The 23,938-nt window shown below is 40.2% G+C and overlaps 1 protein-coding gene across 36 annotated transcripts in view; it reads left to right on the top strand.

Annotated features, from left to right (window-relative positions):
• Positions 1-23,715, top strand: part of Rbfox2 (RNA binding fox-1 homolog 2) — a 247,718-nt gene extending 224,003 nt beyond the window's left edge. For 13 of the 36 annotated variants that reach the window (XM_074084364.1, XM_074084346.1, XM_074084361.1 and 10 more), the window contains 8 exons: positions 1,481-1,534; positions 1,654-1,748; positions 2,861-3,003; positions 6,744-6,783; positions 11,635-11,666; positions 15,556-15,644; positions 16,109-16,181; positions 18,410-23,715. In XM_074084364.1, the coding sequence (XP_073940465.1) occupies positions 1,481-1,534; positions 1,654-1,748; positions 2,861-3,003; positions 6,744-6,783; positions 11,635-11,666; positions 15,556-15,644; positions 16,109-16,181; positions 18,410-18,464 (581 nt within the window). In that variant the 3' untranslated portion in view covers positions 18,465-23,715. The other 23 variants (XM_074084366.1, XM_074084348.1, XM_074084365.1 and 20 more) reach the window with 13 other exon arrangements.
• Positions 23,716-23,938: the final 223 nt, after the last annotated feature.

Here is a 23,938-nt window from a genome sequence, read left to right as displayed (position 1 = left end):
CTGGGATCCATAGTGAGATCTTATCTTAAAAAAAAAAAATGTAATTTCAATAGAACTGAGCTTTTCTTCTTTCTATTTGTATAGTGTGAGTGTGTGTGTGTGTGTATTTGAACTCAGGGTTTCGCACTTGCAAGGCAGATACTCTACTGCTTGAACCACATCTCCAGCCCTCATATTTTTAGAGTAGCAGTGGCACAAATGCTAGAAAAGAACTCAACAAAAGAGTCTAGGTGAGGTGGCTCACCCCTGAAATTCCGGCTAAGATTATACTTTAAGGCCAGCCTAAGCAAAAAGTTACCAAAATCCCATCTTAACCAATAAAGCTGAGCATGATAGCACACATCCATCCTCCTAGCTATGAAAGAGACATAAATAGGAGAATTGTGGTCTGGACTTGTCTGGGCAAAAATGTGAGAGACGCTGTTTGAAAAATAGCTAAAGCAAAAAGGGCTGGGACATAGCCCAAGTGGTAGAGCGCATGCCTAGCAATTGTGAGTCCCTGAATCCAAACCCCAATACCACCCCCCAAAAAAAGAAAAATCAACAAACATCCAGTTTTTTTCAGAAAAAACAGGGTGTATTTGCTTATTATATGTAAAATTAAATAAATGTGTATTGATTATAAAGGTCATATGGACTTCTCATTCACTATCAGTACACAATAGTATTCTTTTTAAATCACTTGCCGTATTCCTATCAATATGAAAAAGGGGGAAGAAGAAATAACATGACATCAAACGTAATATTTGGGTACTCTTAACATTTATAAGTGTTGCAGCCAATGTTTGATAGCAATCTAATGTCCTTTAGCTAAAAAGTCTGCTAACTTAAATATGTTGGTTACAAATTAAAACCTCAAAAGCTATACACTGAAGTTGGGAATGTACCTTGAATTTTATTTTTGCATGTCTTCCCTTTTTTACTTAGTAAGCCCTAAGGGGATTTTCAGTTTATCCAGAAAACATGCATGGTATAATTGAACATGGAGTCCAAGGACCAGGTCAAATCTGAATTCATCAGAGGATACTTTTATGAAGTAACTATACTGATTAACAATGTTAAGATGGTGTGTAAGAAAGTGCATTGCCTGTGGTACTGAGTATCTACATTCTGCCTTCTTTCCTGCTTTAAACTCAGAATGTGTCATTAGGGTAGGGCCATGGACAAAATGGCACCAAGCCCCAGGGTTTATTTCTGTTGCTTCTTTCTCCCCCTTCCCATTTTCTTTCTCTTTCTCCTCATGCATACTCATGTGCCTTGCCTACCTTCTCCAGATCACTCATTATGCCCTTCAGCTACACTGGTCCTGCTTAAAGACAATGCTTTTGCCTTCTCATATAAACCCTAAACTGGCATCCTAAAGCAGAGTTGATAGTAGGCAAAAGTAAGCCCAGAGGTGTGTGAAGCCATCTTGACATGTGTCTATCGCTCCTTTTCCTCAGATAATCCTAAATGCTCGCTGTCCTCTTTTCTGTTTCAGGTTGGAAATTAAGCCCAGTAGTTGGAGCTGTGTATGGCCCTGAGTTATATGCAGGTAGTATTTAAGTTAACAATTCCATTTGTGCTATTGAACTGTAAGAGCATCTGTAGGTTTTCAGTTTGCTATTCCTTTGTAATCTTTTTACATTTTTTAATTTTTTAAAATGCAACCAGCATCCAGCTTTCAAGCAGATGTGTCCCTAGGCAACGATGCGGCTGTGCCCCTATCAGGAAGAGGGGGTATCAACACTTACATTCCTTTAATCAGTAAGTAGCCTATGTTGGCCTGGCATGGGTTTTGACCATTGAGACTGAACAGTGATATGCTAGTTTGGTCTGTTTGTTTTCTTTTCCTAGTATAATACATAACTGAAAAGAGAATATTCTTGAGAGGGGTAATATTATCAACATGCCCTGTTCTGCTTAATCCATGCTAGAATTTTCTGACCAAATATTAAGACGCCACAAGGCAAAATAGTTGCAAAAGCTAGAAAAGATAAAGGCATGTGGTGATATTCTAGTCTGTACTTGATAGTAAGGAAATCAGAAGACATGCGCACATTCATGTCCTCATCTAGTCCAGCTCTTATGCTCCAGTAAAGTATCACCTAAAAGCACCACCAGTATTATTTATATTCTCAGCTCTCTTACTGTCTCTCAGGTCACTTTGACCTAAGCCCCCCTTTTACTACAGCAAGGAGTGTAATTAAATAGGATTCTGTGTATGTGAAATCACTGTGTCTGCATGCTTTCCATAGCATGGCACATTTAAACAGGCCCTTAGAAAATGTCTGCCTCTTTATAAGACACGCAGCAGCCAGGAAGCAGTGGTTTCCTTCTCACTGTACATTTCAGATTAAAATATTTTAGGTAAAGGAATGAAGCTAACAAATGAAATGGAATGTCTAAAAGACGGTTGTATGCCTTGAAGGTTGGCACCATATAAAAATATAAAAAGAGCATTCTTTTGAGGAGTAATTATTATATCTTGTTTAGAAGTAATCTTGTTTAGAAGCAAGATTAATAATTGGCTAAAGAATTTGTATCAATCTGATTTAAACTGCTCACAGAAATCAAAGACCTTGTCTCTTACTAGGCAGTAGTTCTCAGAGCTGCTTCAGCTGTTTCCCAACATCTTGCATTGTAATGGCAAAATTGAGAAGGAGCAGAGTAAACTCACTCAAGATTTGTGATGAATGAAACATGGAATCATTCACTTGATCATGTCAGGTCTCTCAATCCATTTCTTTCCTGCTCAAAGACCCAGAATAGGAAGTGTTTTGAATAATAGTATGCCATCTTTTCCATAAGTGGTTCACAACAAGTCGTGACTGTATACATCCTGTTAAATGTAGGTTGAAATTTCTGTCATATTTTGGGTCTCCCTTTAGTTCCTGGCTTCCCTTACCCAACTGCAGCCACCACAGCGGCCGCTTTCAGAGGAGCCCATCTGAGAGGCAGAGGGCGGACAGTATATGGTGCAGTCCGAGCGGTACCTCCAACAGCCATCCCCGCCTATCCAGGGTAAGCATTAGATTCCAAAATCACTATGTTTCTAAAGTAAGCACTTGGCCAAAAAAAAAAGAATGCTCTGGCCTTCTCATAACTTCTGGGATGTTGCCGTGACACATAGTAGATATTCAATGAATATTTGCAAATTGAATTAAATGGCAAGAACTAAAAAATACCATCATCAGAATGTAACCAAATCTTCATTTTGGCCACCTTAAGACTTCATGGTGAGGGCTTAAGACAGTATCCAGAACCGTCTTGTGTTTACTAGCAGTGTGTTGGCATGGAGTTCACTCAAGAGCGCACGAGTGTGGATTAACACTACTGCAGAGAACTGAGAGAGGAGCTGGAGATCGTAGTACCAGACTGCTTCTGCTGTGTTCACCCCCTCACCACCCCGTGCTGGGGCAGGGGCTGGCAGATGTGCCTTCCCCGTGGTTTCACTGCCTGGGTGGTGAGCAGCAGAGCCAGTTACCCACAATGGATTTGCTTTCTTTGTAGGAAACAAATAAAAGAGCCTAATTCAAAGATGAACCAAGTCCAATTGGATCAAGGGAGAAAGGGAGAAGTAGGAGAATTAGGCTGCAGTTGGCTTCTGAGTGATGGTAAACAGCAGATGTGGCTGAGCACCCTTCACCTTTTGATCTCACGTGGAGGTGCTCATGCAGTGGAACGATTCCATAGCAACAAATAAATCCTTTGCTGTTGAATGCAGAGAAGGAGGGAAGATGGCAGGATTGTTAGTTGTTTTTCTGTGTCAGCCTAAAATGTATATTTTTATAAAAAGTGGACTTCTGTGAGTCAGTTATACCAAGGACTTTCTCTCTTTGAAGATGTGACATTTCTCTTCATCTTTTCTCTATCTATGACAGGTTTTGTTTTGTTTTGTTCTGTTTTGTTTTCCTGTATTCTTTCAGGGGAATATAAATAGTGGCAGAAAAGCCTATTAGCTGCTACTTAATTAAAATATAAAGGGAAAGAGCCTCCTTTGTATGCCCTTTTCTGACAACAAAATTGGCTTCACCTGGAGGTGTACTAATTTAACATTCATTCGTTCATAGACCAAATGGACATACCATTAGGAGTCCTCCATGCCACAGAATTAAAGCATTTTTATTAGACAAGGCAAGTATGCATGCTGAAGTGGGCAGACTCCAAAAGACCCTGGAAGGGAACTGCTTCAAAAAATAACTTTCGTTTGCAAATAGAGACATTTAAATCCCTTGCATTCCATCATCTCCATCTTCTGCCATGACTTACTTTTAATTTTATCCTTTTTTTCCCCTCTCAACTTGACCTTTGACCTTCAACCTCTGACATCTCTTTAAAGAAATGAGTAAAGACGCAGTATTGTTTCATCAAGAAATATTTATTTGAAACATAAAAATGTTTCAAACATAAAAACTTTTTTAAAGTTGCACATGCTAGGAAAATTGCTCATGAAGCATCTTCCATTTCAATCCAAGAGTGTTTACACACTCACATTTGCAGTTAGAGACTGCTCAAAGAAACATGGGATTTCCTCATTTTGTAACCTTCCCAAGTTACTTTATAAGGTGATTGAATTCATTCCTGTCTGACATAGGTCATTTCAGTATATTGGCCAAACTTGAGATCCCATTCTCTACCACGTATGTGTTAGGTATATATTAGGTCAAAGATACTTTATCTAATTACATCAATTTTTGTGCATTACATTGAGCACTAATTTCCCATGTTTTCTTTTTTATTAACTAAACCACCCTTTCACATGGAAGATGGCAAGGAATAAGTCCAGTATTTTATGGGGAATGGCCTAGAATTGCTTTTCAGCCTAGTAAACAAATTCTATCATTAATGATTGTGTTCTAGCCTCCTTGTGGCAGGGTTGATACAAGGAATATTGGAATTCTTTTAGAATTTAAGTGAATATTCCCAGTGACTGATTTGTCTTAGGACAAAATGCATTCATGTTTTTACTGCAAACACTCCTCTATAGAAGGAGTATTTTTAAATCTTTGCCTATGTCCCCTTACTGAAACTGCCAAGGGTTAACTTGTCACACTTGGCCTCAGTGCTTTCCATTTTATCAGCCTTCTCATTAGGAACAAGTCTTTTTTACATCAATGAAATGGGAAGGCAGATTGCTTCCTGGTATGAGACTTTAACTACAAATGGAGACAAAATGTAACCTAGCTAAGTGGATATCAAAGACAGGTTTGGTTTGCCTATTGTATAGTACAAAAGCAGCATATTTGGGGCATTGTAAAGTGTGACTGTACTAATCTGTAAACACAATAAAAGGCCATTCATTGGTAATAGAAGTGAGAAACTTCAGCTACTTATAAGAAGCCAGTTATCTCATATCCAAGTTAAAAATAGACTTGATGACCCTATTTGCCAACTGGTTTATTGTAGCACAGGAAGTAGTGGTGAAAATTTCCATCTTCTTTAGCTGAATAAACAAGACGTGGATCATCTAATGTAAAATAGCCAAGTCTTGACCTAACAAATATGAAGAAGCAAGTCTTTATCTTTTATTTCTACTACTGTTTCATGTCTTTTTGATCCCAGAATAATGTTTGGGGGAAAATCTATATATACAAAAATACCTCAAAAGATCAGAAATCTGTATTGTAAGAATAACTATATAGTGTTGCTCCAGATTTAAGGGGGAAAAAAGACTAATGTATTGCTTGTTTGATACAAATTCATTGTTTAAGCAGGAAAGTAAACCCTATATTCCTAAACAGCTGTCTTCTCAGTTTTACTCTTTGAAGTAAGACAGGATGATCCTTGGTCATGCCCAGAGCTTCAGTTATCAGTTGTACTTCTCAGCATTTCACAAATACTCCTATGTCAAAAAAGAACCCTTAAAATCTTCCAGTTGCTCCTTCCCACTCTGGATTATATTGTTACTATCTGGGATCCCCACTGCACCTTTCAATTCTTGGACCTTGGACCAATCACCTTAACCTTTAGCTCATTATCTCTGCTTGTGAAAGCAATGCATTGTGGGTATTTTGGTTTTTTTTGTTTGTTTGTTTGTTTGTTTTTTCTTTTATTTAATTACATTTCTCTGTTTACTTTGGTCAGAATTGATTGACTTGTTTTTCTGAGGTGTTGCATTGGTTCTTAAAAATGCTAAATAATAATACTTTGCATGCTTGTGTGATCAGCCAAATCTTATCGCATGTCTAATGTGCAGGGTAAAAAGCAGGTGATGTATGGATATCAGGAAAAAAACTAACATTTTATTATGAAACTGAAAGCAAAGTACTAAACATAATTTTGAAATATACAGTGCATATAGATCCTGCCCTAATAGAATTCTTTGGGTTCACTTTTTTCATATTAAGCCCCTCTCTACCTCTACCCTTTGAAAGCTCTTAAAGAAAAACTTCCTCCTAGACCAAACTTATCTTTAAAAGTACTCCCATAGAAATGTTGATCTCTCTAATCCAGGTGATTTTGGATAACTCTCTGAGGCCCTCCTGGAAGTGCTGTTTCTTGTGTTAGTTTTACTAAAGTTACCAGAGAGGCAGGCGCTCGTTCCAGTTTTGCACACCCTTAGCACTCCTCGAATGTCCTGGAGCTGTGTAACATGCACTTGCACATTTTTCTCACTTCCTTGCCATGACCCCAAGCCCAGGTTACATATTCATACATCACCTGCCTGTGTAGAGCGCATGTGCATGCTGCCGTCCTCAATAACCGGAATGTGTTTCTGTTCTTTTGTTTTTTGTTTTTGTTTTTGTGTGGATTTTCTGCAGTGTGGTTTACCAGGACGGATTTTACGGTGCTGACCTCTATGTAAGTACACACACCGGGGCCTTCTCAACCCCATCCCCTGACAAGCCAGCCTTTTTTTTCTGTTTCTTTGGTTTGGTTTGGTTTCTTTTTTTAAATATAATTTATTTAATTTTTATTTCATTTTACTTGTGGATATAGATATATATATATATTTATATATTTAAGAATGCAAGCATGCTTCTCTGCCACTGCGCTTGCCCCTGGGTGCAAAAACAAAGTCTTTGGGTTTCTTGATCATTGCTAGGGTCAGTCTACTGGACATATTCTTTTCCCTTCCCTATGCCCATAGGTGTTCTGTGTATCTCTAATTTATTTTTGAGATGATCAGCAGGTTTAAAGTCTTTTATTACTGTCGTGTCATTTGCATACATAAATAACAGGACTAGCTTAGCCTTATGCTAACTCTTTCCCTTTTCTGCTTTTCTCATTCACATTCCTCTTTATTTCATTAGAAGTTTGATTTAAGTAGAAGGCAGTAGACTTTCTGAACTGTGTGCTTTCTGATTTCACATACTTTAGGACAACATAAACCTGTGAAAGTGACAGAAGGACCTAGTGCCAATGAAAAGTGTATAGTAGTGAGAGGGTGCCAGATATTCTGTGTTTAAAACATTTCTTTATCCAAAAGTCCACAGCCAGTGAGTCGCTTTCCTTTGGCAGGGGGAAAGAAGTAGCATAATTACCAACCTAGACTCTTACAGTTACTTGATTATCAGACAAGACTCTTTTGATCCCACTGGCTAGTGGGGTCACTTAATCTATTATTTGTCCATCTATCTGTAGGTAAAATTCTGTTTTTGGTTTGTCACATACTATTTAAAAGATGGACAAAGTAAATCTAACTGACAATGAGTTAAAGTTTTTGAGTTTTAAAGTCTTTTAAGACCTCTCCAAAATGCTTAATTTTATAAGAAAATTTTGTCAGCATGAAATTACTCTGTGGAGATAGGTTAAAATTGCTTAAAAATGTTTTCTCTACCTTTACCTCCCAAAAACCCATAAAGAGGAGCTTTTAAAGCCTTTTCTACAGTCTGCCAGAGATTGTCTGGCAGTCTAAGAAATTAGTAAATGCCTTTCATAATTCACTCAGAGGCTTGCAGGAAGTAGAAAGAGGATAATGCCATTCTCCAAGGTCTAGGTGACGCTGCATGCCTCATTTTTAACAACTACTTAAAAGGAACTTTAGTCATAATTTGGTCCAATGCTCTAACTTTATAGATAATGTTTCTTAGATTGTGACCTATCAGAATTACATAAATATTCATACAACTGAGCTAATCCATATTTCATTACCTCTCTTTATGCTTTAATTAAAATCCACCTCTTTGCTCAGAATGTTTTCAAGAAGTATTGAAAGATTTTTTTTTCCCCACGTTCACAGTTAAAACTTGAGGATTGGAGAAATCAGCTTTACTTTTTATTATGCCTATACATTTCTTAATGTATTTATATATGATGCTAGCACATGCATTCTCCCATGTACATTGGTGTCCGTGTTGTCATAAAATTCATCTTTATGTTATTTGTTTTCTTGAAATCTGAACTGGAGAGCAGGCTTTTCTGTTTGAATTATCTCTGAAATCAAGGGGTTTTTTCCTCTAGTATCTTCCTTATTTGGGGATTTTTCTAAAATACATTCTACTTGTATCTGGTTGGATATTGCCTGCTTTTACCTTGTTAAGTTAACCAATTGAATATTTGCTTATGGTTCTCTCATTTCCTCATTTTACAATGCAAAATTTTATTGAGAGATGATTTTTCTGTACCTCTCAAGAAAATATTCTTGATTCTTTTTAATCTACAAACCTTATGAAGCTAAACAAGTAATTCAGTGATCTGGCCAAAATAATTTTGGACCATGGACCCTTGTTCATTAAACTACTTAATGACAATCTTTTCCTTATTCCTGTCTTAAAGCAGAGTTGCTTGGAGGAAAAAGTTGGTCACTAGTGGTGAAATGAGAACCAAAAATACATTATGAGGCAGCTGTTGAGTTAGGTCTAATCTAACTGTCGCTGTTAAACTGGATAGTCCATATGTTTGAGAGCAAAGTATGCTTCTTAAAAACACACAAACTATTGTTGTGTCTTGAGATTGTCTGTTTCTGTCTATACATTTCCCCATTGTGACAATCTTACTGATACGCCTTTAGTTCTCGTTTCCTCAGAAGTACACGTTAGAATAGGATAAGGATAGGGTGTATCTCCTGTAAAAACTGCACCAACCCAGAGCATGAAGGGAAGGCAGGAGAGAGAAGAGTCTTAAATGCTGGTTTTGCTTACGTTACATTAGTCCTGGAGGGTTTTGTAAAGTCCCTTTCCTGTTTCACTCTTAGACAGTGATTCCTGCTACCCACTTTTTCCCTTTCTGTTTCTTTCATTGCACTCTCCTCTCTAGAGAACTGGTCTAGCAGTTGTGTCTACAGTTTGTAAAGACACCAGGACAGGACTGGGGATTGTGGCATGTGTGCCACTCCTTTGTACGTCCCCTCCTTCCCCTCTGTTTTACCCAGTAGAAAAGGCATAGTTCACCATGATTGACCTTTTAAGTGGGAAAACAAACTGCTCCGAATTTTCATCCTGTGAAAAGCATGCTTGCATCCAAAGGAAAGAAAAGGCTGGTGTGCCCCATAGTGGGCTTTTTGTATGATTGTTTTCCTTCCACAGCTGTGTTTTTTGAACTGCTCTTCCTGTGTTCTGTTATAGAATAGTCTTACAGGAACCAATCATTAGCGCTAAAATACCTCAGGTAGGAGTGCCAGTGTGACCTGCCAATCAACCAGATTGTGGATTGCAGTGAAAAAATTGAATTATACTAACCATTCCAGCTCCACGTTAGAGATGGGAACAGAGGCTTTTTTGGATAATCAAGACTTGTGAGCGTGTGATCTAAGCCCTGCTACCTCAGCAGTGCACATAGTCACATTCCACACATAATGGCCCTTCCTCAAAATAAGTGCTCTTGTTCCATTGCCACATATCTGCACCAGACGTGTTACATGCACTGTCCCTTCACTGCTGCCTCTTTTAATTTGTCAGTCACATTTGCCTTAGTATGTAAACTGGAGAGCTTAGCAGGTGGGGACATTTTCTAACTACTGTGAAAGAAATGTGAGAAGGAAAGATGTAGAAATCTGTCCATCTAGAACTTGAGTTTTACATTGGGCCCTGTAGTGAACTCCTTGTGGATTGTACTACTATGTAAGTTTGAAGTTGCTCAATAATCTAGATATATTTTCACTCAAAAAGTGAGACATAAAGTTCCCTGGCCCTTCTATTTCTTTCACCTGAGAAGGTCGATGAAACCATTTTGATAATAATCCACTTTGATAGGTTTGCTAATAGCTGGATGCAAGGAGAAGGAAAAGTCAGTGGCTTAACAAGTCAGTTACTTTATTTTTGTGGCTACCCAAGTGAGATTTTGGAAATGAACTAATTTGGAGAGATATGGAATAGTAAAGTATTTGAGAGGTTTGACTCATTAAAGATCATGTCTCATCTATCATAGAATAATAAAGATATCAAGTTGATCATAACAATGTTTTTCCTTAGCCCCAGTTTTAAAAAATGAGATAAGATTTAAATACCACTTTTCCATGTGGGTAGATCACTGTCAAAAGCAGTAATTATAAGTTTTTGTATTCAAGTCTGTGCTATTCACATTTGCTCAAAGATCCCATGTCGCCACATAAGAATTCAATAATGTCTCCTAGAGTAATTGTTCTCAGCTGGAGTGGGAAAGCAATGAGGAAAAAAAAGGGAGTAAGGACCATCTAGGGGCAAATATAGTGATTCTCAGAGGCTTAGTGTTAAACCCTCTCTAAGTGGACTGTGTCTGCTCTAGCATCACACCTGCCTGTCACACACACACACACACACACACACACACACTCACTCACTCTCTCTCTCTCTCTCTCTTTCGCTCTGTTGATCTACATACTACATGGAGATAACAAGCTTTCATTTTGTCTGCTGGTCTTGAAATACACACCCTCCTCAGTGTCACATAATGTCATTGTCTTTCAGGTAGAAAGAAGGTGTCTTGACATCACATGCTCACCAAAGTCCTGTTTTAATGTAAACCCAAAAGCAAAAAATACAATAAAATTAAAGGCAAGGTTAAAATCAAGACAAGATGAACGTCTTCCCGTGTGAGATTAATAAAACCAGTGTGAGATTAAACTGATAGATAAGCAGATAAAAGCCAGATACAGTAGGGATGATATTTACAACTAATCCATTCTGTTCTTGTTTAAAGCATAGCTACAGAACTGTGCAGAAGAATCCTGTGGTCTGTGTGCCAACATTATAAAGCTAATTAGATGATAAAGTTGATCCAATACAGAGTAGAAAAGCCCTAGGAGATGACAATGAACTGTGGAAAACTGAGGCTTTCTTTTAACAGCTTCAGAAGTCATTTTCCTATTTTCCTGAAAGTGAAAAGGCAGAAATAGGTTAAGAATAGGTGAAAAAATTCTCAAATACAAAAAATATTTTAGAAGAATGCTGTGGCTCAGAATATACTATTGTTGCCAGAGGGGAAGCAGAAAAGTGAGTGCTATGGTTGAGGGCTGAATATGTTATCAGGGTTAGGCAGGTTGAATAGGAGTGACACAGCACTGGCCTTACCCATATTGGGAACACGAGGTGTTACTCGGAATGAGTTAGAAAGGAATAAGAAAGTGATTTATCTTTGAAGGGGCATGTGTGTATTTGAGTATTTGGCTTAGGCATGCCAAATTTAGCAGAGTTCTCAGAGTTCTAAAAAGCTGTCCGTGTGTGCCCTCCTACATTAGGGTGTGCTGTGGCCATGCTAATCCCCATTTTTTGTTTTATTTCAAATCACACACAGATAGAATCTGCAAACTGCTTCAGATCAAACAGGTCTGATTGTGTGTAAATACATATGTCCTTTTTAATTTTTATTATTAATGGTTGCTTCAGTTTTGCATCAGTGCATGGTTAAAAGCAATACACATCAGCTATTCATGACGTCATATCTCCAAATGAATTATTTCTCCTTTTTTTTTTGTTTGTTTGTTTGTGCAGTCAGCTGAAGAAATGTTAACATCTCACTCTAAATCTCTCAGTGGAGTCTCTGTTCCCTTCTCTGATATAACAGATGGGTTACTGCTTGTTATAATTATTAACATTGTGGTGTGGGCCAGGGCTCGGGTGGGCAAGATTTACTCTTCCTCTGGGCTGGGGAGGGGCCAGTCGTTAGGGTATGGAATGTTAACTCAAGTGGTGACTGACTGTTTCCGTAATACCAGGTCGTTGTGGCTGCACGCTCTAGTAATTGAGGCTGTGTACTTCACCGAGCTTGTGGTAGAGCCTAGGGCAAACCGCTGTCCCAAGAGAATGCTGGGATAGATAGAGTTAGCCAATACGAGTCTGAACGTGGTGATTTTGCTGGTTGTTTTAGCTCCAGATGTTGGCATGCTTAGTTTTTAATGTGATTAATAAATGTGGCGCCATATCCCCTCCCCACGCCTGAACCCTGTCTCTCCTACTCCCTTCCCACCTTGTTCTTTTTGAAAAATTAAGAAACAGTAATGAAAACCTTGGTGTTTCAAACTGCACTTTGTTCTCATGTTCTGTAAAAACCTTCAGATTTGCTGGTAGAAGTGAAAGCTGATAAACAGTTTCTCAGCCTGGAATCTATGCACTCTGAAATCCAGAATATATCTGGATTTTGTCCTACATTTTGTGGCGATATATATATATATATATATATATTATCCAATTAAGCAGCAGCAGAAATACTTTAGAGTAAGAATATATATGTAAAGGAGTAAATCCATAATATACAATTTAATTTTTTTTATTTGGGTTAGTCATTGGTGAACTTTCAGCTTGCTTTATTAGGATATTAGCTATCCATCCTAAACATATCCATCCTAAAATCCTTTGAAGGACTTCCCTGTATCATTATCCTAAATCTTTAGGAGAGTAGTCGGGTTGAAAGATTATCTTAAAAAAAAAAAAAAAAAACTATTAATGCAGTTTTTCTTAATTCTGAGACTCTTTCCAAGCCTGTCATTATCAGTAAAATATTTCATTCCCATACTCTTTCCCTACACTTGAAGCACAGAGAGCCTCATCAAGTTAGACTCCAAAGTCAGAGTTCACTTACCAGAAGGAAAGTACTGAGGATGTAGACTGTCCTTTTCATTCTGGGTGGGAAGGAAGAGTCTTTCCCACAGTCTGATCCTGATCCTGATACTTTAGACTGGCTTGGTTTAGCAGTAACATTGATTCTCAGCCATAAAGATCCTTCTGGCTTCTAGCAGGCCAGAGAAATTGAGGACATCCACTCCTCCACTCCTCTCAGTAGCCTCTCTTAGAACCTCCAGCTCAAAGCTGTAATGGCAGAGAATATGCATATAGTGAAGCCCCAGTATCTCTGCTTAGGCTTCAGAGGCTGGGCCTGAAGCCACCACCCTCAGGTGAATACTTCCGAGCCTCAGAAGAATACTTCCGAGCCTCAGAACTCCCTGATGGAGAGTCTATGCCTGTGCCCCACAAGTATGCCCCAGCTTTTAAATACTTTGCCTAGATAAACATGGATCGGGCTTACCTTGCTTTTATTACCTCAGCTTTTTAGATTTTTAGAAATTACTTCGATGTTTGAAGGAATTCCAAAAGAGACAAACCACATAATGCTGATGACCCTCGTTTGCAAGGAAGCATTACTGATGATAGCCCTGCTGTGTACTTTGCCCCATTGGCTCACACTTACTCAGGAGGTAGAGATCAGGAGGATCTGTTTAAGCCAGCTCAGGCAAATAGTTCAGCAGACCCTATCTCAAAAAAAAAATCACCAAAAAGGGCTGGTGGAGTGGCTCAAGTGGTAGAGCACCTGCCTAACAAGTGTAAGGTCCTGAGTTCAAACCCCAGTACCACAAAGAAAAGAAATAGTTTAATGAACTCCAATGCACCCAGTATGTACAGCTTTGCCAGATCAATCTGGCCTGCCCATTCCCATAGGCTTGGTGGGAATTCCAAGGAAGTGCTGGTCACAAACAGCCCCTGAGGGTGCTTCTTCCCTGTCCCACCCATTACCATGTCATTGCCAGTGTGTGGTAATGTTGACTACAGTCTTCTTTTATGAATATCTATAAAGAATTTGTAGACAAGAAAGGAGTGTTTACTTTAGAGGAAGAATAATGCTAGCTGCTAAAAGCTAATCAGATTTGTTTTGTCAGTACTGGGGTTTGAACTCAGGGCTTCACCCTTTATAGGGCCTCTAAGGCTTGAGTCACAGGCCTTCAGTCCTCAATTAGGTTTTTTACATGTATATTCACTACTTGAAGAGCAAGAGTGAATTTTTCCTCACAGTTCAGTTTATTCGGTTACTGAAAGCACGAATTATATAAGAAAGAAGCAAAAAGCTTTAGAAACCCATAAAATTTTAGTTATTTCCAAAACAAGATTTAATGGAACTAAAGAAGCAAAAAGCTACTACATAAGATAGCAAAGGAGAGCAGAGGTCCTGTTAGAAAAATACTTTTAACATTTGAAGAAATAAAAACTAGAAAGCTTAAATGTCTATGAGAAATGGACACAAAATACAGAAACAAAATGGAGTGCTGCTACTCATGACTGAAAGGGTGTGCAAATGGACCAACTGAACACTTCCTTTTGGTAATAAAGGCAGTAGTAAAGCTTTCCATTTGAATTAGGTATAGGCTAAGTAGTGAATTTTACAAGAGTTAGGAGCAAAGTAGGACTTGCCACTTTGCACAATAGCCTGTCTCATGGATCATTGCCCATTATCTTTGAAATCCTTTCTAAAAGAGGATGTACAATTTACCCACATAGTGAGTGAAAACCTTTTAAGTATTTGGTTCGTCTAAACTGAGGTGAAATCATAGGCTCTGGTGGTTTGAAATTCCTTAGGACTGAGGAGATTGCAGCCGTTGGAGCCTGCCATGAGACTGAGAATCACAAAATCCCTTAGAGAAGGAAAATAAATACAGTTAAATACTTAGGATAGACTTCTGGTCTTATTTGAATCCAAGCAAAGGCTCCTCAGCCATTTGTAAAAATTTGCAGACTCTGAAATGTAGATAGGATTTGGCAGACTTACTATGTAATGAGCCAAGTGGTAAATATTTTCAGCTTTTTAAGCCATACAGTCTGTGTCACAACTACTTTATAAAACAGGTGGCCAGCTGCATTACATCATAGGACAAAGTTTGCTGATCCTGATGTACTTTGTTCTTTCCTTCTAAATACTGCTGATTATCTTAGCTTCTTGACAAACGTTCTGGGCCTAATGGAGCAGAGTTCAATATCAGACCTTCCCGTGATGTGCTGATCTCTTGGTAATGAACCATTCCAAGTATACATCAGAGAATCTAAAGTTAACACATAAATGTAATATATTTAGCTCTAATTTAGGTTTCCTGTCAATCAGAATTCTCCCCAGCATTCGGTGAACATTTCCGGTGAAAGTTCCAACAAATACTATGAAGTAAAACAGATCCAAAAGTATGTTTATTTCTTAAAATTAACAGTTACTACCTATGTAGTTTATTTTTTGTTACTGTCACAAATTGTAAAGGAATTCCTAGATTGAATGGAGCTCAGTTTCCTGTTAGAGCAGCAGCATGCAGACTAGTGCAGTTTGAAACATTCCTTCCCATGTGTGTCTGTGTTGGTGTCTGTCCCTGTGTCTACATGTGTGTCTGGGGGGAGGGGTGCGTGTCTACCCCCGGGGGGGGGGGGAGAGAGGTATCTGTAAAGTCAGTTCTCTTCTTTCCTTTAGGGTGGATATGCAGCCTACAGATATGCACAGCCTGCTACTGCAACCGCAGCCACAGCTGCTGCAGCCGCGGCAGCAGCTTACAGCGACGGGTATGTACAGAAGGCTAGAGACATGCCCGAGCACCACACCATCCTCAGCGTCACTTCCATTTCATTTCCTCCTTCACCATTTCCAGAGCAGCACCTAGTCCTCTGGGCCGTCTGCCAGCCTAGCTTCTCTGCAAGCCTGCACTTCATGGCCTCTGCTGTGCCATCACAGGTGCCACTGGCTCCTTCCCCAACTTACTCTCTTGTTCTGTCTCTTCTTGGACTGTGATTGCAGTTTCCCTCTTCCTCTTTCAATTCCCTTCTTTGCCATTTTATAGAAGTGCTTCAGAATTTTCCAGTTACTGTATTCAGGAGAAAAATAAAAAGGTTTTTCCCATTCTGTCAGTTTTCCTAATGACAGTCCAAGACCAAGTAACTCACAAGTCTTTAGCACAGTAAACCCATCCGTTTGTTACGGTCTGTCATAGTCTGTCCCTTCTCTCTCTGATTGTGCTTCTGTTTTCCAGTTATGGCAGGGTGTACACAGCAGACCCTTACCATGCCCTTGCCCCTGCCGCTAGCTATGGAGTTGGCGCTGTGGTAAGTAATACACCTTTTTCTTGAACCATTTTACTCCTTTTACTTAAAGACTGTCAGAGACCTAGGGAAGTAATAAACTCAGTTCTTCATCCAATGCTGAAGTGTGAAAGGCACATAGGTCTCTCGAAATTTCATGTCACCCTCTATGTGTTCCAGTATCAGCCTTGCAGCCATGATGCCAAAAGGAATGGATAGTGACAGTCTTCCCTGAATGTTCCCATATTATGGGAACAGGTACCAATATTTGGTATGTACCAGTGATACAGTTTTATTGATAGATAATGACAAAGACTTGAAAATACAAGGCTCTCAGTTTTCACAGAAGCTTTCCAAAAATCATAATGTATAGAATTTTCATTTGCAGATCCAAAGGATATTTCTGCTATTCCGAAGCCTTTTTTCTGGTAGACAGGAATAGGAATCATCAAGTGAACACTTCATGAAGATATATCAGTAACATATGTGACAAAATATGTGTTTTCATGGAAGTGTGGAAGACTTCCATAGAACTTGGCTAGGATAATCCACCCTGACCACAGTCCACACTGAAATATTCTTAGATTAGACTTGGATGCATGCCTTCAGTGCTAGTGATTGGGACTCACTGGCTACAACAAAGACAGACTGTTCCACAGTGACACCTCCTAATGCCAGTGTTCTCTCCAGAATGCAGCTAGGCAGCTGCCTGTGCACATGGGCAGTGTTATCTGAGAGGGAAGAGAGTGAAGTATAAAAGTTAAGATATGAAGGGGTATGAGAGCCTGCCATTTCTCATACTAAAAGCCCACTGATAAAGATTTGGGAAGGGAAATGACAGAGTCCTCAGGGACTATATGTTTAGAATCAAGACAGTGATGGAAGTTCCCGGTATTTCCTTTAGTGCCAAATGATAAAATTCCTATATTAAAAGAATAACCCAAGGAAAACTGAATTCCTGGGGAACTTCTTGAAAAGGATAAGCCATCAGATAAAGTCATTTGATAAAGTTAAAAGAAACAATCTCAGCTAGGTACCAGTGGCTCACACCTGTAATCCCTGCTTTGGGAAGCAGAGGTCAGGGGGATCTCAGTTCGAAGCCAGCCAGGCAAATAGTTCTCAAGACCCTATCTTGAAAAAACCCATCACAACAAAAGGCTGGCAGAGTGGCTCACGTGGTAGAGCACCTGACTAGGAGCACAAGGCCTGGAGTTCAACCTCCAGTGCTGCCATAAAAACACAACCTAGTTAGTGTTCATCGGTCCTTTCATTCCATGGGCTCTGCATCCATAGAATCAACTGAAAAATTGTCTTAACATTTCTCATGCCATTGGTTCCTAAACAATACAGTACAACAGTGACTCTTACATAGAATTTAACATTGTAGTAGGTATTATGAGTGCTCTAGAAATGACTTAAAGTGTATCAGAGAATGCACATAGGTTATTTTGCAAATACTAAACCATTTTACATATGGGACTGAGGTATCCACCCAATTTTGGTATCCATGGGAGATTCTGGGACACATGGGACAGGTGTATTTTATGCATTACATAAGAAATAGGTTTTAGCTTACACTCTCTCTTCAACAAAATTAGAGATAAGGGCAAAATAGTTTCTGCAGGGTAGTGAGGGGTAAGGGGGGGGAGAAATGACCCAAACATTGTATGCACATATGAATAAAATAAAAATTTAAAAAGAAATAAATAAAAATAAAGTAATTATATAGAAAAAAAAAGAAATTGGTTTTATTTGAAAGGTAGACTTAGGTTGAAATGTAACATCATCTCAAACACAGAATGTGACCATCCATGCCAAAGAGAGTGGTCAGAAATAACACATACCCCAACAGGCATAGGAAGGGGAAACTAGAAGTCTGCTTTGGTCAGGATTGCAATGATGTGTCAAGGTAAATGAAGAGGTGAGGCATGTTGGTAAAAATCATACTATTTACAGAACTGGTTGCAAGCTACATTAGTCTCCCTCTGTGCCTATTCATGTAAATAATGAAGTAAACTGTCATCATTGCCTCTCCTTGCAACTGCCAGCTCAACATAGATGTGTTTGGCTCTGATTTAAGTTCATTAGATGTGGAAGTTGGTTTCCTAACCTCACTGTACCAGCAGCATCTAATCAGTTGTCTTGAGGCTTCAAAGGAAGCTGTTCCCCCAAATCCCTCAGAACATGTTTCTTCATTTATAATGCTACTCTCATCAACCTTTTAATTATTTTTATGTCTTTAATCACTGCAGGCGAGTTTATACCGAGGTGGCTACAGCCGATTTGCCCCCTACTGAAGTGACGTGAGACCCCTGCAAATGGGACAGCCCCCAGTTCATGAGGCCTGGCTATTGCAATATTTACTAGTAGAGGAACTCTATAGCAAGATGAAGAGGAAAAACAAACAAACAAAAAAACACAAAAAAAAGAGAGAATACTTTTTTATACCTCACTATGTTCTTTGAATATGTATTTTTTCCTTTAAATTTCTGCCTTTAATTCTTTTGTTCCAAAGATTGTGCATTTTTTTTCTTTCTTTTTTTTTTTTAACTGTGGTAAAAAAAAAAAATAATAATGCATTTCCATGTCTGTATGTCCGTGCTTAGCTTATTCTTGTCAGTCACGGAAGAGGTAGTTCATGAGGAAGAAGAGACATTAGGGGCTGATAAATGCATCTGATCAGAAATCAGCAGACAGAATCACCAAGGTGTATCTGGTGCTGAGTGGCTGGGGTACAAACAGAATTGGAAGAGGTTTTACTGCAACAGCATGTTCTTCTGGTCTTTAGCAGGCAGCTCTGATTGGCTGTGACTGGAATCCACATGCCACTAGAGAGGAATTTGTGCTTATAAAGCAGGAGAAGTAAAAAGACACTTTCCTCTCCTCTCTTCCCTCCTGTCTTCTCCATCCTTTTCACAATCATCTTACACACACAGACATCCTGAGACGGTGTAGTTTTGGTAATGATAGTACTGATATTTCCAAATGTGCTCTGTGGCTATGGATAATAACACCTCATTAGGAAACCAGTCTCAGAATGGACTCTGGAATATGAAAATATTATTTTCTTTCCTGTAATCCTAATGTTAACAGCTGGCTTTCTTTCCCTTTAATTGAACCACCACATAACTCATATATCCTATTAGTAGTACATTGCTCCCATGTCCTCAGGATTCAGGAATTTAGGACCCAGAAACAGAAGAATGAATAGCCATGGCCAGATTTCCTCCAGGTATCTGGGCACAGCTTGAGGATTAAAAATATAAGTTGCTGAGAGCCACTAAGGAAGGTGGTAAAGAGAAAAAAAATATTAGGTCTGATATTTCTTATCTTTCTTGCATCAGAAAATCAGTAAAAAGCATAAAATTTATTTAATAAAACATCTTTTGGAGAAAGATAAGGCGCCAAACCCCTAGGCCAGCTGCCCCTGGAAGTTTCAGTGATTAGGACATGTAAAATCAGGTGGAGGCACTTTGTACTCACTCCAAAGCCATAGGAATTTTCACCTTCTAGAGCCTCCATGAGTCAGTTCTCTCTCTACAGTCTCAAGCCCTCATGGCTATTCCACCCAGCTTTGAATTACCTCCAAAGACACTAGCTGAGCACCAGGACTACTTGATGCACATTAACACTATAGGACAGAAAATCTGGAGCCCATCTTGGAACAAGGGATTCTCCTGCATGGGCCCCAGCAGTGAGTCACTGTGGTTGCTGTCTGACTTCAGCTTTATGTTACCAAGGTAGGGGAGAAAGCTTGGACATAACTGAGAAAGACAAGCGTCCAACAGAGTGTCCAAAATGAAGGCATTAGGAAATAGAAGGCACAGTCTGCTGGCTCCCTGGTCTATTCACATTGGTACTAGGGTGACCTATCACCCAAGGGATAGCTGCTACAGGGAGTAGTTCAGAGACATGGAATTTCTACTTTGTTATAGGTTAATTTGTGTTTGAGTTTTTACTCCTGCCTCCACACATGTTCTTGACTGATAACTGATTCATGTCCCTGAATTAAAATGGCTGAAGTGATAGCATCAGGCTTTATTTGTAAGCAGAGTGATATGTCTGGGAGGGCACATCCTGCCGTGTGTAAGACATCTTCGTCCCCTCAGATCCCCTCTCTCCTGATAGCTGGAGAGTGTGACATAGACACTTGAGGCCTCCATGCAGCCATGGATTCTGCCGGAGCATGCAGAGTGGGGACAAGACTGCCCGATCCACTGGCTGTTCCTAGAGCCCTTTCCCCAAGCCAAAGTTTGGTTTGTTGCTGTTAAGACAATTTTCATTGTATGTATATAAATAATTCTAGTTAGGAAAGGGGATGCTGGGAGTTTTCAGAGCTCTAGGGAATGGGGCAGGGAAAATTTTTCTTGTTTTTTTTTTTTTGCTTTTGTTTTGATGGACAACTTCTACTGACTTAAGAAACAGAAATTCTGGGTCATGTTCAGGAAGGGCCATTCTCACAAAATGGCAAATCACTAAACCCAGTGGAGACTAGGCCAAGTCCTCAATGGTTTTGTCCATAGCGGGGGAGGGGAGAACAGGAGAATGAGTTGAAGAATCAATGTTTCCCTTCTTTTTTCCTTGACAGAAAAAGGATGGCCAACAGGGTAGAGAAGGCAGCTCCCTCTGGCAGCCCTCAGAAAGAGGCAGACACCAGGCTTGAGTGGCCTTTTTGCACTTCGGTTCCATTGGTTCTGGCTGAGGCCCCAAGGCACACTCTTTACTGAGACAGAGTAGATGAAGTTCTGCTTTCTATGCAAGGGCCTCTGGTTTGCAGGGTCAGCACAGAGAACGGGATGCTCTCAGGCTTCCAGATCTCACGATATCAGCCTCCCAGTAGAGCTGTGGGAACTTTGACTTTCCCTCCAGTCAGCATCACCAGAGGCAGGTTCCTCGAGACAAAGCTGCAGTGCCCGTAAGTCCTGACTCTAGTTCTCACTAGATCCAGACTTGAAGCTGGGGGGTTGGCATTTTGTGACCTCGTTAGAGGATGCTGGTTGATAATTCCCAAAAACTTAACAATGCTGAATCAGTTCAAGGATAGTCTTTTCAGCTTTGCTGTCATTCATGACCTGGACTTTCTATACCAAGCATCTTACTAAGTTAGGAGCCTAGCTTCTATTGTAAACCTTTATCTGAATATCCTTTCAAGCCAGAGAGCTGCCCTTAGGTCTTTTCTAGAATTGTAGTGTTCCTTAATTCAGCTCCATTAACTAAGATCCACCATTGAGATTCACCATTTTTAAGGCTCCTTAGGTTTAACAAAACCTACTGTCACCATCTCCTCCAGCAGTCTCAGTCTGAATTGAGCCAATATTTTTTCTTTCCTTGAAAAAAGAAGCAGACTGGGACTCAGCTCTTAGATTAAGGGACGCTAGTGGCTATCTAGTCAATAGAAATCAGTGATAGCAGTTTTTCCTCAAATGTGGATTCCTCAGGGGCTGAACTACTCAGTTTAGGAAGTTTAGGGTATGCTTTCCTACGGATAGAGCAGACAGGTCAGTTATATCCACCATCCTGTAACTTGTCATGTAGCTTCCAGGGACTATAAATTAGGATGGAAGCAACCCCAAGGACATACAAGAAGGGCATGATACACCCCCTTCCCCTTGGCAGGAGAACAAGGCCAGCCACGGGGCAGTCTGGATAGCACTTGGATGGTTAAGGAGGGAGAGGGGAAACTGTGGCAAACCTTTCTCTCTTGCCCAGTTCAGATGTTCTCTGCTGCTTAGAACTCTAGCACAATAACGTTTGCAGAATTGCAGATTTTTCCCCCAGATGTTAGGAGGAAAGGGACTTTGGGGGGTGGGGAAGGGGTTGTGGTGTTTTAAAAGCATAAGTTACCTGTTTGCACTGTTTTAAGATAGGAAAAAATTAGTGAGCAAGATGAACATCAGATGTAAACGTGTGTGTTTTATTTTGTCATGCTCTTGAGAATGTCTGACCATTTGTAGCATACACCAGTGACACTTGATTCTCTGTTGCATAAAACACTATATTGTTTTGGAAATGTTACTGTCCAAAAGCCTCTTTTCCTGTCCCTTTCCTTTTCCTGCGTACTTCCTTTATCCTTGCTTTACTGATCAGCCAGGCAATAGCCATCCACCAACTATAGCAAGAAACAGGGCCCTTTCCAAGAAGTCTCTGGGTGTCCTAAGCCAGCATGTGCCCCCCGGGTTACTGCACATAGGAGAGTCCCTGGCACTTTTCTTTGAAAATAAGTCTCACAGGTTGTCAAATCCCTCTGTGAGAGGCACTAAGAAGAGGAGCCAGGGTGGGAGGGCCCTGAGTATTGCAGGTGGTTGTGGTAGGCGAGTTCTATGCACGTTACCGAAACTGTAGCCAGTTACAGTTTACTCAGGAAAACGGTAGATCAGTTCAGCCATGGTAGTGCTGGTTGGCAGGGATTGGTAACTAAGAACCGCTCATCAGCCAGAACTCAAGGTTGCCTTTTTGGAGACTGCTAGCATGGGGGCCACGGTCCTCTGCGGTAGTTCTGTGAATACCGGTGACATGAGGGCTCCACTCATCCTGGCAATCAAAAAAGGGAACCAAGTCTCTTTTCACTCCCCTCCCCTGTTCCCAACATTCCCAGGGGGCATCTGAGTTTTTGAATTTTTCAAAAAATGTTTTATGGTTTGCTATTCTAGGGACTGATAAGTGCTTTAAGCCATGTCTCCACCCCATGAAGACTCCCAGCTTCATCGTGTTCTAATTGTTTTTGTTTTTTTTAAATTGTTCACAGTATTTTTGTGTGCGAGTGCTTACGTGGCAGCTCATTTTGGCTGTATTATATATCGAGTGATGAATTGATCCTATTTTTTTCCCTTAAGGGACATTTTTTTTTTTCTTGTGTTATCAGTCTGCTTGTGAATAGCTGGAGCCAACCTGGGGCTGACACTAGGGCTGCAAAGTGAGAAGAGAGCCAGCAGAGTTTACTTGTCCCTCACAGGCCAACCTACCTGAGGCTCCAAGCTTTTCAGTACAGATCTTTGCAAGGCTCAAAGCGCTGCAGAACTTCTCCTCTCCTCCCCACCCCTGTGGCAGGGACTGGCTGGCCCCATGTGCACCAGTTTGTCCAGCCCCTCCCCTTGCCATGGTAGAACAGGTACCTTGGGGCTTGAGCATCCATGGGATGCTTGTACAATTGACCACCTAGCCTTGTCTCCTTCCCTCCCATCCTCACCCAGAATCACTCCCTAGGACACCCGAGCTGCTTGCCCAGGGTCCTGTTTCCCTGCTAACTCCAGAGAAGCGTCCCAGGGCTTTGACAGTCTCTAATTCCCTTCCCTTCTCGTGAAGAATCATATTGTATAGTAGCTTTCAGACCATACAGTATTCATTGGGTTACTCTATCATTATCACGTAGCTGGAATTGTGAAGGTTGGAGTAGTTAGATCTTTAGCTTTTCTCCCTTATTTTTTTGTATTACTCTCCATGTGTATAAATTATTGATCATGTTGCTGGCTTTTATAAACTCTAAGCAAAGAAGGAGCACTGTCTCTGCCTTTGCAAATGGTAATGAAGCACTGTTTTTAAATAAAAGAGAGAAACACCATCTTTGGCCTGTGTGTATTGATCCTCTTTTCCTGTTGCCTTGCCTGAGGCTCAAAAGGTAGCCCTGGCTTTGCCCAAAATGGAGAAAGGAAGAAGGAAAACCACAGCACTTCCCCCATGGAATACAGTCTGAGTGTGGTAGGTAAGCTGCGGGTAGATGAGGCCTCCAGCTGCTCTCAGGTGTCTCCAGCCAGTGAGCCGTCACCTGTCTGAAGTTCTAAGAT

This window comes from Castor canadensis, chromosome 8, assembly GCF_047511655.1.
Source record: "Castor canadensis chromosome 8, mCasCan1.hap1v2, whole genome shotgun sequence".
Taxonomy (NCBI): domain Eukaryota; kingdom Metazoa; phylum Chordata; class Mammalia; order Rodentia; family Castoridae; genus Castor; species Castor canadensis.
The sequence above is the reverse complement of the archived record's forward strand: the minus strand, read 5'-3'. Positions and strand labels throughout refer to the sequence as shown.